This window comes from Perognathus longimembris, chromosome 1 (assembly GCF_023159225.1).
Source record: "Perognathus longimembris pacificus isolate PPM17 chromosome 1, ASM2315922v1, whole genome shotgun sequence".
Lineage (NCBI taxonomy): Eukaryota > Metazoa > Chordata > Mammalia > Rodentia > Heteromyidae > Perognathus > Perognathus longimembris.
The window spans coordinates 69257411-69274589 of NC_063161.1; the positions used below are offsets into that span (position 1 = coordinate 69257411).

The following is a 17179-nucleotide window of genomic DNA, read 5'->3' on the forward strand; positions in this document are numbered from 1 at the left end:
TTGCCACTAGGCCATATCCCCAGCCCGTTTTTTTTTTTTTTTTTTTTTAAATAACAAATAGCCGTGTAAACCTCACAACCTCCAAAAGCTACAGCTTCACTTCCCGGGGTGTCTCCGGAGGCGGCGCCATGCTGCTCCCCTTACCGCGAGGCGCACCCCGACCCGGCCGGGGAGCTCCTGTCACCGTAGGCGACCCCAGGGGCAAAGCCTCCGGACTCCCGCGCAAACCGCACCCGTGATTCCCGGGTTGGGCGGAACTGACTCGCCCGTCGCCCCGGGAGCTGTTTAAAAACGGCGTCTGAAGGCCCGGATTTGGGCCTGTCCGCCGAGATGCCTGGTCATTTTGCGTACTGTACCACTTTCTTGGGGACCTTTCACCCCAAAACTTCATCCCACTCTATGTTCTGTTCTTGATGGCGCCTCTCAGAGTGCCATATATCCCCTTTTTTGCCACTCTGCGGCTCCCCTTTCCGCCCTGTGCCCCGGCAGTGAGCTAGACGTCCTTGAGAACCCTGCGCCGGAGGCGTCGAAGGACCTCACGTCGTCGCGCCGGTCTTTTCAGACGCGGCGCGCCCGTTTCTCCTTTCCCGATGCCCTGGGTTCTTCTCAGGCCCGTGTTCTTCCCTTCCCCCGCCCCACGGCGACGGTGCTCGTTCCCTGCGGGGAGCCGTCTCCACCTTTCCCGCTTCACCCTCGTGGTGGTGCCTCGCCGCCCGGACCCGGGAGGCTCCGCCCGTTCTTGAGAGAAGAAGGGCTCTCGCTTGTTTCCGGCTGCCGGAAGGAGACCGCGGTCCCGCTAGTGCTTATTCGGCCCTGCAAAAGAATCCTCTACAAGCTGTAGTCCCTGTTGCCTGTAAGACGTAATGTGTTTGTGTGTTCCATGTACTTTGTACCGACGTTCTGCGAGCATCCCCAAATTTTACCCTTGAAAATATATTGAGCGTCATTGTCATTAGAGAACTACTAATTACAGATATAAAGTACCTGTCCCCAACCAAAGGTCTGTTCGGCCATATTCCCAAGTGCCAGGTTGATGGGGCTGGGGATATGGCCTAGTGGCAAGAGAGCTTGCCTCATATACATGAGGCCCTGGGTTCGATACCCCAGCACCACATATACAGAAAACGGCCAGAAGTGGCGCTGTGGCTCAAGTGGCAGAGTGCTAGCCTTGAGCAAAAGGAAGCCAGGGACAGTGCTCAGGCCCTGAGTCCAAGGCCCAGGACTGGCCAAAAAAAAAACAAAACAAAACAAAAAAAAAAACCAGCACCAAGTGCCAGGTTGACGTGCTCTTGACCAGGGACACTGTTCACCCGTTCTTATGTGTCTACACGGAAACTCATCTTAATGTAGGTCAGGCGTGAATCTAAAGAACGCCCGCCCCCGACCTGTCCAGGGCAACGACATCTTCATGGACACGCTCCAATCGCCTGAAGCTTGTGAATACGGGTGTCTGTCCCTCCCCAAGCGCTGACCCAAGGGAGAGGCTGAGCTTACATGCCCACAGGTTCTCCACAGTGTCTATCTGGCATCTCCAAGTGGGCTGCAGGCCCGGGTTACATGGAACATCTGAGCCTGCCCCTGGGACCTTCGAGGGGCTCTCTCTCATGGATGTCCTGTGGTGTCTCCTCAGGTCCCAGTGTCTGGCAGCAAAAGACTCCACAACAGGGACCATGCTTAACGTTACTCAGAGCATTGGAGCTTTATTCAGCAGTTATGGCGGTATTTCATGGGCATGAGTTGTACAACGGCATGAATGCTATTCCCATCACGAAGTCCAAGAGCACAAGGACACAGCACACAGCCCCACACCCTCTGTCTTGCATGTCCATCAGGTGCAGGCTCATCAGGTGCAGGCTGCTGCATACACATAGCCTAACCCGCATCTCCCTCTGCACCTGCCCTCCCTGCTTTCTCTGCCTACCTGGGTCACTTGGCTGGAGGGGGAGAGCCAGGGACACCTGCACCTGCTTCTTCTCCAGCTGCTGGTTGAGGTGTCCTGGGCCAGCACACTCAACCCATAAGGGAATGAACTTCTGCGGTTCAGTAAGTAAGATGAATATACAAGGCACACCACACTCACCAAGTAAGTGGCCTTAAAATAGGACCAGAGAGTTGCAGAAGCAAAGCACAGAGGGGGCAGCTGAGCCCCAGAGCTGTTGGGGGCAGAGTGTGTGGGGCCAAATTTCATCCGAGTTCTAGTTCAAGTTCATTCCAGTAATGGCCCTTACAGTTCCAGAGCAGTTCTGGGAAGCCCATGTAATACACTGTCTCATCGTGTGACTCTCTCTGTGCATGACCTTTCACTTTGTATCCTGAGCCATCTGTGATCTCCTTCCTAGTTCTCTAGTATAAGCAGGGCCACCCCAGGAGAGGGAACCGGGAACCCCTTATAAACAACGGATAGGCCGATATGGAATGAATGGTGACAGCCATGTCCATCTGGGAAAGTCCCAAAGGAGCAAACCACATATCAGAGATGTGCTCAGTATAGGGTAGGGGGTAGGGGACACAGACAGGCTGACTACAGTGGCTGAACTGTACAGATGAGAGGAGGGCTAGGAGGATTAGGGCTTCATACAGGGGTGAAGAGAACAGCCCATGCACGTGACCCCCCCTAAGCCACATGTGCCACCCTCCCCGAGCCTCCTAGTGAGTCATCAGGTAACACTGAGCTTAGTGGAAGCAGGGCACTCACACTGTATATGTTTTGACAGACTTGAGGGGAGGGAGCAGCCGGTGGTTCTCTCGGATGATTTCCAGGTACTCTGATGGTGTCTCCAGCCAGAAAGGTCCACAACACGTTTGGCAGCAGCAGCTGACCCCAGAGTGTGGCTCTGGGTTCTTGTCAGACATGCAGGGGTGGGGCGTGGGGGAGAGTCAAAATCAACCACCTATAGTAAACATAGGTCATTCACCGCCCACCTGGAGCCCCATCTGGTCGCCTTAGAGATCAGTTGTCTGGGCATGTGGGAATGTATCTGGCAATACCCATAGGCAAGGGGAGAGCAAGGAAGGAGATAAGTCAGTTTGGACACCAACTAACTCAGCAGTTCTGTACTGGGGCCTGAATTCAGGGCATGGGTGTTGTCCTTGAGCTTTTTCACTAAAGGCTGATGCTCTACCACTTGAGTCACAGCTCCACTTCCAACTTTTTGGTAGTTAATTGGAGATAGTCTCACAAATGGGCTGGGAATGTGGCTTAGTGATAGAGTGCTTGCCTAGCATGCATTAAGCCCTGGGTTCAATTCCCCAGTACCACATAAACACAAAAAGCCAGAAGTGGTGCTATGGCTCAAGTGGTAGAGTGTTAGCCTTGAGCTAAAGGAACTCAGGGACAGTGCTCAGGCCCTGAGTTCAAGCCCCAGGACTGGCCAAAAGAAAAAAAAAGTCTCACAAACTTTCCTTTCCTGGATGGCTTTGAACCGTGACCCTCAGCTCTCAGCATCCTGAGTAGCTAGGATTACAGGCATGAGCCAGCAGCAGTTCTATGCAGTCTCCAGCTGCTTCCAATCCTCAGGAACTTTTCTGTTGTGTTGGGCCTTAGAGATTAAATGGAGGGCTTTAACCATGCTAGACAAGATTCTAAGCCATATTCTCCATCCTGGGGGACTTGTTCAGAATTCCCTCCAAGAATCCTGGCCTGGCCCCACACCCTTTCCAGAAATCCTGTGTGAGGCCCTTGATCCAGCTCCCATCCTATTGAATACCTACCTCCACCATGTCCTTTTGCTGGGTGGCATTCCGCAGGGTCATGTACATGATGTAGGCCAGCAACACAGTAATAAGTGTGGCACATGGAAAAGCAAAGACAGCTGGCTGGAGGCCTGCGGGGAGAAAAAGGATGCCATGGATTGGGTAGACTCCATACTGACACTGGTGCAGTGTTGTCAAGAGTTCTAGAAATTTGGTGGTGGTACTGAGGTTGGGAGAGTATTGTTGATGGTAATGACAGTTTGGTATTGGTACTGGGGTTGATATATTGTAAATGGTAATGGAAGGGCTTGGTGGTTGTACTGAAGTTGTAGAGTGCTATCTGTGGTACTGGTAACTTGATGGTGGTACTTATGTCGGTAGAGAGTTGGTGGTGATACAGAGGTTGGTACAATATCAGTGATGGTGGTACTGAGAGTTCCATGGTGGTACTGGCCTTGTACAGTGTTGTCAATGGTACTGGAAGGGTTTGGTGGTGGTACTGGTGTTGGTACAGAGTTGTCAATGGTACTGGAAAGGTTTGGTGGTGGTGAGGTGTCAGGAAGGCTGGTTGTAGTCGTGGTGGTGTGGATGGAGTCATCAGTTGTGATGGCCAGGGCAGTGCTGGCTGTGGGGATGGGAGGTGGCTGTGGGGATGGGCTGAGGTATCACTTACTGGAGGGCCACACCTGGATCCTGTGGTACTGGTGTGTCTTGCTGATGGTGTTCTCAGCTCGGATGCTGAAGCAGTAGTCCCCAGGACTATGGAAGGTGTGGGTCAGGTTGTAAGCTGTGCTGGCCACGGACACGGGGTGGCACTCCCCCTCCTCCAGTGGAAGGCACTCGGGCTTGAGCCGCCAGCACACATTCAGTGGGGGGCTGTGGGGAAACAGATGACCTTCAGAACTGGCTTGGCCTGGAGCAGAAGCCCAGATGGACATGGACTCCAGGGTCTTTCCCAAGGCATGACATCAAGCTGCTCTGGAGTCTAGCCCAAGAGCACAGTGTCACGGAGGAAATGGCCTAGGGGCTCCTGGGAAGCTAAAGAATGAGAAGTGCGGCCATGGAGGTATAGAATGGGCACGCTGTGAATGAGGAAGTTAGGGAAGGCTTCCTGGAGGAGACAGTGTGGGAGCAGAATCTGAAAGGAGAAGGGGCTTTGAGTAGGTTGCCAGGCATGGTAGCTCATGTCCATAATCTCAGCTTGCAGGAGGCAAAGATAGGCAGATATGGAAAGTTCTAAGCTACCCTTGGCTACATAGCAAGTCCTTTCTAAAAGGAAATTTTAAAGTAGAGGAAGGAAGAGGGTAGAGCAGGCTCAGGGGCATCTGTCATGTTGTAAAAGGGCACAGGGCACCCAGAGCACCCTCTGGGGTTCACTTACCTCCCCAAGAAATTCAAGGTCACTATCATCTTTTGGAAGCTCTGAATTACAGTAGGCCCGAATACCTGGATGCCTTGTAGGGTTTCTGTGTAGAAACAGGAGCCTGTTAGACCCATCCAGGGGGTCCCAGAGTCCAGGTCTGCCTGGCCACCACCTGGCCCTCTCCCTTCCCCATCAGTGCAGGTGCTAGAGCTGACTCAGGGAGGAGATGTGGCAGAGGCCAAGTCTCTTGTCCCCTGGCTCTTAGCAAGAGGCAAGTCCCACTCCGTTAGCAAAGCCCAAGAAATCCCCTGCAGTGGCCCCAAATCAGAGAGATGCCCATGGGAATCGGCTCCCTGAGGCCCCCCACCCTGCCTGGGTGAGCCTAGAACAAAGGTTGATAGGACTAGAGAACAATCTGTGGAGCTGGAAGCTGGTGGCTCATGCCTATAAACGGAGCTACTCAGGAGCTTGAGACCTAAGGATCGAGGTTCAAAGCCAGCTCAGACATGAAAGTCTGGGAGACTCTTATCTCCAGTGAACCACCAAAAAGCTGGAAGTGGAGCTGGCTCAAGTGAAAGAGTTCCAGTGAAAAGGCTAAGGAATAGCACCCAGGCCCAGAGTGTGCATGCACACTTATGTGCACGCACACACACAGAATCAGTGAGAACCAGACAATTTGTGATGAGGAGCCAGCTGGTTAGGACACTTGTCAGCTGACCCACACTAGCTGGGGAGACCTACCCTGCAGCTTCAGTGAGGCAGTGAAGTCACCGGTCTTCTGCATAATGGCCTTGGTGCCATCTGGCTGTGCCTGCTCCCACTCTGCCACCACCTTGAGCCTCACCGTGAAGTCTCCCATAACCGGATAGTTATAATAGACCACACCATCTTCAGTCACCATCTGGGTCCTATGAGGTGACAAAGAGGAAGGGGGAGGAAGCTGCAAAGCTGTTTCCACTTCCCGAAACTTAGTGATTTGTGGAACTTGATAGAATAAGGAGCAGCAGTACGGTGACACTCAGCCAGCCCAGAGTACACCTGTCATGAATTCACCAGCCGGGGCTTAAGGTTCAGCTGGCTAGCCTTTCTTTATTTCACAAATAAAGAAACAGGCCAGAGAAGGCAGGGAAGGTCTTCCACATCTTCCTCTCCTCTCTCCATGAGGCTACGCTGTGGGCTAGATGTTTGTGTCCTCCAAGAAACAGATGGGCCCTGCAATGTAGGGGCGGATGGTGACTCACCCACAGGTTGCTATGGGAACCACCTGATACCTTCAACAGTACTAGCTCCTACAAACCTGATTCACAAATAGTACTTGACTGACTGGGCATCTCTTTTTTTCATCAAGAGCTAGAAAGCCAGGTGTTGTTCGGTGACTCACACAACTGTAATCCTAGCTACTCAGAAAGCTGAAATCCAGGAGGATTATTGTTCAGAGTCAATCTGGGCATAAAAGTGTGCAAGACTCCATCTCTAATTAACCAACAGGAATCAGTATTAAGTTGGTGTGTGTCTTTGCTGGAGTGGCTTTGAGTCATTGTGGATAGGTTAACAATGTAACTTTGGGTTTTTTTTTGTTTTTTGTTTTTTGTTTTTTGCCAGTCCTGGGCCTTAGACTCAGAGCCTGAGCACTGTCCCTGGCTTCTTTTTGCTCAAGGCTAGCACTCTGCCACTTGAGCCACAGCACCACTTCTGGCTGTTTTCTATATATGTGGTGCTGAGGAATCGAACCCAGGGCTTCATGTATAGGAGGCAAGCACTCTTGCCACTAGGCCATATTCCCAGCCCAACAATGTAACTTTGAATGAAGGCTTTGGGTTGATGTGGTGACCACAGACAGTTGTTCTTATGTTTGCAATGGAACCCTGTTACAAATGCTTATGCTTGGCTGAGCATCAGTACTCACATGTAATCCTAGTGATGCTGGAGGCTAAGATCCAGAGGATCCTGGTTCAAACCCTTGCCTGGGGCAGAAACATCTTCAAGACTCTATCTCCAATTAACCAGCAAAAACAGGAATGGCTCAAGTGATAAGTAAATGGCGCAAGCATGAGGTCCTGCTTAGTACCCTGGTACCGAGTATGGAATATTAAACTCGCCTGATGACAAACATTTATTTTTGTTCCTTTTTACTGTCTTTCTAGGTAATTTAACAGGACCTCCTTAATATTTTCTCAGTCATGGGACTTGAACTCAGGGCCTAGGCACTGTCCCTGAGCTCTTTTGCTTAAGAATAGTGCTCTACCACTTTGAGCCATAGTGCCGCTTCTGGTTTTGTGGTGGTTAATTGGAGATAAGAGTCTCACAGACTTTCCTGCCCAGGCTGGCTTTGAACCATGATCCTCAGATCTCAGCCTCGTGAGTATCTAGGATTAATGGCATGAGCCCCAGCTTCTGGTCTCCTTAATATATGTTGATATTCTAATATACCAAAATAAATTTTTCAGGGAGGTGATATCAGATCAAAGCCTTTGCAAAACCTCTAAAGAATGTCTTATGAGGGCTGGGAATGTGGCCTAATAGTAGAGTGCTTGCCTCATATACATGAAGCCCTGGATTCCATTCCTTAGTACCACATATTATAGAAAAAGCCAGAAGTGGTGCTGTGGCTCAAGTGGTAGAGTGCTAGCCTTTAGCAACAAAGCCAGGGACAGTGCTCAGGCCCTGAGTTCAAGCCCTAGGACTGGCAAAAAAAAAAAACAGGTCTTATGAGGGCTGGATGCCCTGTGGCTTGGATATAAAGTCGCCCCCTCACCCCCCAGGCTGGAGGTGTGGCTCAGTAGAACACCTGCCTAGCCAGGATGAGGCCCAGTTCAAACCCCAGTACTGCATTGACAGTAAGTAAGCCAGTGTAAGTGGAAGAACAAACAAAAGTGACCTCAAACATAGCCCAAATGGTCGAGCACTCATCTACCAAGCATGAGGCCCTGGGTTCAATCCCCAGTACCACAAAATGATGGTCACTGGTGGCTCACACCTGTAATCCTATCTACATAGAAGGCTGAGATCTGAGGATTGTGGTTCAAGACCAGTCTTGGCAGGAAAAGTCCATGAGACTCTTACTCCAATGAACCACCAAAAAGCCACTAGTGAAGCTGTGGCTCAAGGTAGAGCAGCAGCCTTGAACAATAACAAAAAAAAAGCCAAGGGATAGCACCCAGGCCCTGAATTCAAGCCCCATGACTGACCAAAAATAAAGCCTTCTGTGTTAAGGATTGGTCCCTGCTGATGGTGCTATTGGTCAAATCATGAGGTGTTAACCCATTGATGACTTTATTAGGCTACTTGGAGGTGGGGCACATTGGAGGAGGTAGGTTACTGGAGGTAGGGTGGGACTTTGGGAATCTATTCTTGTTCCTGAACCATACTTTTTTTGTTGCTATTGGTAGTGGGGATGGAACTCAGGGCCTGGGTGCTATCCCTGAGCTTTCTGTGCTCAAGGCTAGTGCTCTAACCACTTTGACCCACAGCTCCACTTCCCATTTTCTGGTGGTTAACTGGAGGTAAGAGTCTCATGGGGACTTTTCTGCCCAGACAGGCTTCAAACCACAATCCTCAGATCTCAGCCTTATGATAGGTGTGATAGGTGCTAGGATGATAGGTGTGAGTCACTGGCACCTAGCAAAATCTTTCCTACTTCTAAATTGTCTGCACTACCACCCTGTCCTGGGCATTTTGTCACAGCATTGGAAACTGTCTAATTCAGGCGTGCCATTCAGAGTCAACAGGTAAGAAAATCCTATCTTGGCCTGTCTTCCTGAGAGGGTTGTGCAGGTACTAATACCTGCCTGTGCTGGGCAGATACACTTCAGAGGCAAGGCCCAGAGATGGATTCATGTAGGTTCCCCAGGTCCTGACACTGAGCAAAGCAAGTGCTCAAGGAGTGTTTGATGGGAAAATGGGGGACAGTCTGTAAAATTTGTGAGATTGCAGAGCCCACACCGGGCCACTGGCCATGGCTTTGAAACATTTAGAGGGTAAATAAGGGGTTGGGTATGGTGGCTCATTCCTATAATCCCAGCTACTTACGAGGGAGGAGTGAAAGGATCATGGTCTGAGGTCTACTTCAGGCAAAAGTACAAGACCTTCCAAAATAACAAGTAGCCAGGCCCCAGTGGCTCACATTGTAATCTTAACTACTCGGAAGGTTGAGATCTGAGGATTTTAGTTCAAAGCCAGCTCTGGCAGGAAAAGGCCAAGAGACTTATCTTCAATTAACCACAGAAAGCCACAAGTGGATGTATGGCTCAAGTAGGCAGAGCACTAGCCTTGAACACAAAAAGATCAGGGACAGCACCCAGGCACAAAACAAACAAATCCAGCTGGGTGCTGGTAGCTTCTGCCTGTAATCCTCAATTATACAGTTTTTGGCATGCAGCCTTGAGTTCAAACCTTGTATGGGGAGAGGGAGACAGAGACAGATAAACACACACACACACACACACACACACACACACACACACACACACACACACAGAGAGAGAGAGAGAGAGAGAGAGAGAGAGAGAGAGAGAGAGGGGGGGGGGGGGAGAAAATAAGGACATACCCATCTCCGAAGTCCCAGTTGTAGAGAAAGGAGGCTGTCTGGAATAAGTTGCTGGGGTCATGGAGCATGAAGGCTACTTTAAGGACTGTCTTGGTGAGGTAGGAACTAGGCCATGGCAGGGAGGTGTTCTGTGTGACGACAAGGTCCCCCACAAGAAACTCTGGGAAAGACAAGGGAATGGCGAGTCCACAGGGGGCCAAGGCAGGAGGATCCTGGGAGCAGAGCCACTGCTTCCCGACCCAGACTTTCCAGGTACCAGAGGGGGGTAGGGAAAGGGGAACTTGCAAATTCCTAAGCACAGAGGCATCCAAGTCACCTTCCTGCTACGTGGGCACTGCTGGTAATGATGCCAAGCACAGTGGTGCACGCCTGTAATCCTAATTCTCAAGGCAAGAGGACCACAAGTTCAAAACCATCATGCAGTACATTGTAAGACCTCTCAGTAATTTCAATGATACCAGTAATTTACTAATAATAATTTTAATAATGCCTGCATGCAGAAGGAAATTAGAAGCTTTAAACGGCACCTTGGTATTGAACAAACCATAGTTTTGCTACTGTTTAAACAATACAGTCAAACAACTATTTGCATAGTATTTTTGTTTGTTTTTGTTTTTTGCCAGTCCTGGGGCTTGAACTCAGGGCCTGAGCACCGTCCCTGGCTTCTTTTTGCTCAGGGCTAACACTCTGCCACTTGAGCCACAGCGCACTTCTGGCCGTTTTCTATATATGTGGTGCTGGGGTATCGAACCCAGGGCTTCATGTATGAGAGGCAAGCACTCTTGCCACTAGGCCATCTTCCCAGCCCCCCCCCCCAGATTTTTCTATATATGTGGTGCTGAGGAATCGAACCCAGGGCTTCATGTATATGAGACGAGCACTTTACCACTAGGCTATATTCCCAGCACCTATTTGCATAGTATTTACAATTATTATAAGTCACGCCAGTTTTCATAAGGGACTTGAGTAGCTGTAGATTTTGTTGTCTATTGGCTGATGCTTTTCTCTGTATCAAGAATTTGAGTTCGAGCCGGCACCATTGGCTTACACTTGTAATCCTTGCTACTGAAGCTGAGTTCTGAGGATAGGCAGTTCAATGCCAGCCTGGGAAGGAAATTCCATGAGACTAATCTGTACTTACCCACTAAAAAGCTGGAAATGGAAGAAGCTAAGGAGAGACTTCTCAGAAGAGCTTAGAATTTCAAACACATGAGAAAATGCTCAACATCCCTGGCCATAAATGAAATGCAAACCAAAACAACTCCATCTTTATATGATTTTGGTACACTGGATTATTGTATATATGTCTACCTGATCTAGGGAAGGGAAAGAAAAATGAGGGTGTAAGATATCACAAGAAATGTATTTACTGCCTTATTATGTAACTGTACCACCTTTGCACAACACCTTGTCAATAAAATTTAATTAAAAAAACAACTCCATCTCAAAAGTTAGATTGGCCAATATCATGAATTCAACCAACAAATGCTGGTGTGGATGTGGGGAAAAAGAAACCCTATTACTTTGTTGGTGGGGATGTAAACTAGTACAACCTCTCTGGACAGCAGTCTGGAGGTTCCTCAAAAACTAAACCTAGACCTTCCCTATGACCCAGCCATACCACTTGGGGGCATCTACCCACGACATCACAAGCCAGGATACTGTAAAGACACTTGCACATCCATGTTCAGTGACACACTAGTCACCAGAGACAAATTGTGGAAACAGTCCAGATGCCCTACAATAGATGAGTGTATCCAAAAAATGTGGTACCTATACACAATGGAATATTATGTAGCCATTAGAATCATGTAATTTGCAGGGAAATGAATAGACCTAGAAAAAACTCAAGTGGAGTGAGCCAAGCTCAGAGAGACAGACAGTGCATATTTCCTCTCATATGCAGCAGCTAGATCTAAAATGTACTGGCACATGATAAATTATACGAGACTCCACAGACCACACAGACCAAAGGAGAGATTCACACAGACCAAAGGAGGATACTCTCAGCAAAAGATCACAGAGGCACAATGCCCGTGTGCCTCTGATCATATAAAATAGCATTTATTGAAATGAACTCCAGGAAATGGAAAGGAGGTTTTCTTTCCTTTTTTTTTTTTTGACCATGGTTGCGGTTTTTGTTTCCTTTTTGTCTTGTTTGTTCATTTATCTGTCTTTTGGGGAGGGCAAGGGGAGGCACAGGAATGGAGAAACAAAGGGTAAACAAATGCAGCAGTGATACTAGATACTATGTTGAAAATGAACCATACAATTTGTGAATGGGGAGGGAAAAACTAGGAGAGAGGGAGGGAAGGGTAACATTGTTCAAAAAGATATGTACTCTTTGTGCATCACCTCTATAATAACAATTAAAAAAATAAAAGCTGGAAGTGGACCTGTGACTCAGTAGAGCTCTAGCATAGAGCAAGTGCCCAGGCCCTTAGTTCAAGCCCCAGTACTACTGCATGAGAACACACACACACACACACACACACACACACACACACACACGGAGTGCAATTAGTGCCCAGGGGAGTCCCTCACCTGTGAAGGACAGGATGATAACACTCCTGGCCATGGGCTGGCACATCCAGCAGTCGGCAGAAGTAACCCAGACGGAGACTGGGAAGTCCCCGGGCACGCTGCTCACCACGTGGATGGTGGAGGTGAGATCGTTTTCAGTCTTGCCTGTGAGCATGAGTGGGGTGTAGATCCAGTAGAAATGGTACAGGTGGGCATTGGTGGGCAGTGTCAGACTGCTGTTGTCCTTGGCCACCAGGGCGGCTGAGATGGTCACCTGTGCCCCCGTGGTGGCTTGGCCATCAGTGGTGAGATTGAGTTCGTACACACCTAGGAGACCAGCAACAGGCTGTGTCACCAGGGGCTATGTTGAGGAACCTGCCTGGGTGGGCATCTTGTGATATATTTCAAGACCTCTAGATTCAAATCTTAGAAAATATCCATGCTGCCAGACAATTTGAACTTTCTTGTTGTTCACACACCTGTTTTGCTTTTCCTGGCCTCAAGACCTTTGCATATGCTTTTGTCCACCTATTTATGCATATATAACTTCCTGGAGGCCCTTCCTGTGTCCTTTCCCCCTCTGTGCGCAGGATGCTGGATGAAGAAGAGAAACTTTCTCACAGCCATCTCTGGGCATCTATTTGGACTTCAGCACTATCACTTAGCCAAGTGACAGCTGGCAGATGGGGCCGCCCACCTGGTGCTGCTTCTAGGAGGCTGTCCACCCAGGTGCTACTAATGAGCCCCTTTTGTGTGCCCCACTCCCCCAGAAGAACCCAACCTCGAAGAGCACCTTGTTCCTGCCTAAGGGTTTCACAGGACACCTGTTGGTTCTGCAGAACAGGAAGGTGAGTTGGTCCTCACAGCATCCACCCCCTCAACTCCATGCAACACAGCCTGTCCCCAGTGGGGCCTTGGGGCAGCCTTTTCCTCTTGCCAAGCCCTGTGTTCCCTGTTCTACAAGACTAGTTCTTTTTCTTCTTTTTGGTAATGATCCTGGGGCTTGAACTCAGGGCCCGGGTGCTGTCCTTGGGTGTTTGGTTTGTTTTTGCTCGGGGCTAGTGCTTTACCATTTCAGTCCCAGCTACATTTCTAGCTTTTGGTGTTTCCTTGGAGATAGTCTCATGGACTTTCTTGCTTGGACTGGCTTTGAACCTTGAACCTCAGATCTCACCCTCCTGAAGAACTAGGATTACTGGTGTGAGCAACATTGATTGCTTAAGGCCATTTCTTTTATTTATAATTGAGTCAAGAGGCCTTGGTTGTTGCTGTAGGCTCTTCTCCCCTCCTTTGGTTGAGGGGGTAGGAGGTGAACATAGTCTAGCCAGACTTCCCAGAGGGTTGCTTGGTTGAGAGGCTACCCCCTCCTTCCTTCCTCTGACTCCCAGTATCCCCCTCCCCCAGTGGAGGAGGAGTCGGGGCCACTTGGAGACTGGCTGATGAGGAATTAGGGCCTCTTGCTAATGGCCACTCAGAATCTGCTTTGGGGGGGGCCAAACAGCAAAGTGATACAGATAGGTTGCCAAGGGGATGGAATCTGGAGGTGCACGCTGGGGCTGGGAGGGGGTGGGGGGAGGGTAGGTGGGGCTTTGGCTTGACTTCTGCATTAGCTGGCTTGTTTCCTGGGAGCCCTCTACCAGCTCTGCCTTCTAGCAGGTCCCAAAGTCTCAGGTTGGATTTTTTTTTTTTTTGCCAGTCCTGGGCCTTGAACTCAGAGCCTGAGCACTGTCCCTGGCTTCTTTTTGTTCAAGGCTAGCACTCTGCCGCTTGAGCCACAGCGCCACTTCTGGCTGTTTTCTATATATGTGGTGCTGAGGAATCGAACCCAGGGCTTCACGTATACAACTAGGCCATATTCCCAGCCCCTCAAGTTGGATTTTTGTTGTTGTTGCTGTTCCAGTCCTGGGCTTGAACCCAGGGCTTGGGTGCTCTCCCTTAGCTTTTGTGCTTAAGGCTAGTGCTCTACCACTTGAGCCACTGGTCCACTTCCAGCATTTTGGTGACTAATTGAAGATAAGAGCCTTGTGGACTTTCCTGCCTGGGCTGGCTTCTAACCAGCCTCAGATCTCAGCCTCCTGAGTAGCTAGAATGACAGGTGTGAGATACCTGTGCCTGGTTTCAGATTGGAGTTTCAAAAGCTGGAGCTTCACACCTTCTAGGTGATGGTGTCCTCTGGGGGTAGGGGGTACAGGGAAGCTTTGGGAGGGGTCTAGATATCCAGGCTGAAGTGGATCATGAAGATGTGGACACTTGACCATCCTGATTAATCCTTGCAGGTTTGGGAACCCTAGTGACCCCACCTGGGAGTCAGAATCCAGCCACTAAGAAAGATACTTGAGGAGACCTGCAAGTGCCCGTGGGCTAAAGGAGCCTAAGCACAAAGGGCAAGTGTTCCCAAAGCCTTGTTCTAAAAGAAACACCTGCCAGGCCACTGGGATTCATTACCATATCATGTGGTATGTTCTAGAATGTTCCAGAACATGGCTACCACCAGCCCTTTCACATGGCACACATAGATAGCCCAACTACTTGCCAAGTGCACCTCTGGGGAACACAACCTGGGATAAATTAGTGTACAGCGTTTATAACTTGGGATGTCCAGGGTGCAGCACATTCGTGCAGGTTGACTTACACCCCACAAAGCATGGTGGAAAAGGAAATTGAGCCTCTTATTTCTTTGCTGCTGTAATTTTTTTTTTTTTTTTGGCCAGTCCTGGGGCTTGGACTCAGGGCTGAGCACTGTCCCTGGCTTCTTCTTGCTCAAGGCTAGCACTCTGCCACTTGAGCCACAGCGCCTCTTCTGGCCATTTTCTGTATACGTGGTGCTGGGTAATTGAACCCAGGGCCTCAATGTATACGAGGCAAGCACTGTTGCCACTAGGCCATATCCCCAGCCCCCTGCTGCTGTAATTTTAACCATATCAAAAGTGTCATCTGGGGACTGGGAATGTGGCTTAGTGGTAGAGTGCTTGCCTAGCATGCATGAAGTCCTGGGTTTGATTCCTCAGCACCACACAAACAGAAAAGGCCAGAGGTGGCGCTGTGGCTCAAGTGGTAGAGTGCTAACCTTGAGCAAAAAGAAGCCAGGGACAGCACTCAGGCCCTGAGTTCAAGCTCCAGGATTGGTTTAAATATATGCCAGCCTGGGAACCACACATCATTTTGAAGTCCGTGTGTATGTGTGTGTGTTGGTCATGGGGTTTGAACTCGGGGCCTTTTCTAGGACACTGTTACTTGAGCCATACCTCTACTTCTGGCTTTTTGGTCACTAATTAGAGGCAAGAGTCTCATGGACTGTCTGCCTCTATGTAACCCTAATGGGTAAGAGACCCCATTTCTATATGATCCTCTCCCCCAACAGGGGGCAGGCCATCCTGCACAGCACAATTCCTACAGTATTCAGTCGTGCAGGTTTATAGTTCAGCTTGGATCTCTTTCACAAATGTTCGTGGGGTCCCTTTCTTTCCTTACTGCTCTTATTTGTGAGTGTGGGGAGCAGAGATGAAAAATGCTTGTTACTAATTACCCTGCCCATAGCTGCCCACGGTCCCCCTGTCCCTCCGATCTGATCTCCAAATGTGGCGGAATCATCATGCTGGTTGGTCTCTGGGCAAAGGGGAGGTAGGCACGCGTTGGGCAGTATCTTGGGGTCCATTTTGAAAATCACTCCCTGGGAGGAAATGGCAGACTAGCCTCTTGGGGTTCTAAAATTGAATCCCCCCCTCGAACCAGACCCCAATAATCCCCTAAGTGGAAACCTCCTAAAACACATTTTAAGGCAAAAGTAGGGTGGGGAAGGGTGGTCTGTGGCGAGGCCCACCACTGACCCACCCGGGCCTCCGGGCCTCGTCCTCTTGGTCTCCACCCCCAGTGGGTGCCCGGGCTCCGGAGGCCCAGGCAGGTGGACCCGTCGGCCATGCCACGCGCTTCTCAGGCATCGCCAGCCCGAGGGGGACAAGCAGGCCCCGAGGGGCACGGGCGATTCCTAGGATGAAAGGGGAGCGGGGAGGCATCGCTGGTCCCCGCCGGCCCACCCTCCGCGGTAGCGCGCGACCCTGAAGATCCAAGCGCTGACCGCGGGCCGGCTGCGGGGCGCAGCGCCTTCCTTACCTGCGGCCGCCCTTACGAGTGTTAAGGACAGGAGGCAGGCGAGCCGGAGGCGGAGGCCGCCGAGGCGACACCAGATCGCGGAGGCCATGGCTAGGCTTGGGGCGGGAGTGGTCGGGCGCAGAGCGGCTGCGGGCGCGGCTTCGCAGGTCAGAATCTCGATGCCGGATGGCTGCGCGCAGCCGCAGCCCACAGCTCGCGCGCGACCCCGGCCCGCGGCGCCGCGCCCCTCCCCACACTCCTTCCCCGCCCACGCGAGCCTCTCTCCCTCCCCTCCAGCGCCCTTGCCCCGCCCACGCGTCCCTCCTTCCCTGGGTCCACGCGCACTCTGACTCAGCTTCGCCTGGGGCACCCGCGCTGGCCCCGGGGTGCTGGGGGCTTCTCCAAGCTTGTGTCATCATCATCTGCATGCTGGTGGCCCGAAGGGACAGCTCTACATTCCAGAAACATTGAGCACCAACTGTGTACCAGGCACTTGGCAAAGGGCCTGGGATCACCTTGGAACTACTCTTCAAAAGGAGTCCTGGCACACTCTGGTCCCCACAAAGTATTTACACAGGGCTTGTGGTCACTGTAAGGTTCGCCAGAAAGGAAACCCACCACATGGTTCAGGAGTTTAGTGGGGGGAAAGTAAACTGCCAGCCCACACAAGATGGAGGCTGGGAAGACAGAGGGGAAGGAAGAAGGGAAAAAGAGTAGAGTAAGAGAGAAAAGGAAAGAGAGCAGACTGTGCTGAGCCAGATTATATAGGAAAAGGTGGGAGATATGGCCAGGTGGATTGGATGTGACCTCAGAGAAGGAGGAGGTAACTGCCTCCAGGTGTTCCAGTTACCTAGGTAACTCAGATACTGAGCGCAGACTTAAACAGGTGAGGGGGCATCTGCATGGAGCCCTCCCAGGGGTGGGCCTTACAATCACTCTTGGCCCCAAGACACTGGGTTGTCACT

The 17179-nt window shown here is 50.7% G+C and overlaps 1 protein-coding gene across 1 annotated transcript; it reads right to left on the reverse strand.

Moving 5' to 3' along the window:
- Nucleotides 1-1605: 1605 nt before the first annotated feature.
- Nucleotides 1606-16367, reverse strand: Tmem130 (transmembrane protein 130). Its single transcript, XM_048367654.1, has 8 exons — nt 16236-16367; nt 12147-12452; nt 9603-9762; nt 5798-5964; nt 5075-5159; nt 4367-4569; nt 3712-3824; nt 1606-2841 (listed from the first exon to the last, which is right to left on the reverse strand). The coding sequence occupies exons 1-8, from the start codon at nt 16321-16323 to the stop codon at nt 2692-2694; spliced, it is 1272 nt and encodes a 423-aa protein (XP_048223611.1). The 5' UTR covers nt 16324-16367; the 3' UTR covers nt 1606-2691.
- Between the last annotated feature and the right edge of the window lie 812 nt (nt 16368-17179).

Excerpts from the sequence above, each read along its gene's own strand:
- Tmem130 (XM_048367654.1), bottom strand. The coding sequence starts at position 16,323 with ATGGCCTCCGCGATCTGGTGTCGCCTCGGCGGCCTCCGCCTCCGGCTC. Across the intron at positions 5,965-9,602 it reads AACTGGGACTTCGGAGATGG|GACCCAGATGGTGACTGAAG; the intron begins GTATGTCCTTAT and ends GTCACCTCATAG. Across the intron at positions 5,160-5,797 it reads TGCCTCACTGAAGCTGCAGG|AAACCCTACAAGGCATCCAG; the intron begins GTAGGTCTCCCC and ends GTTTCTACACAG.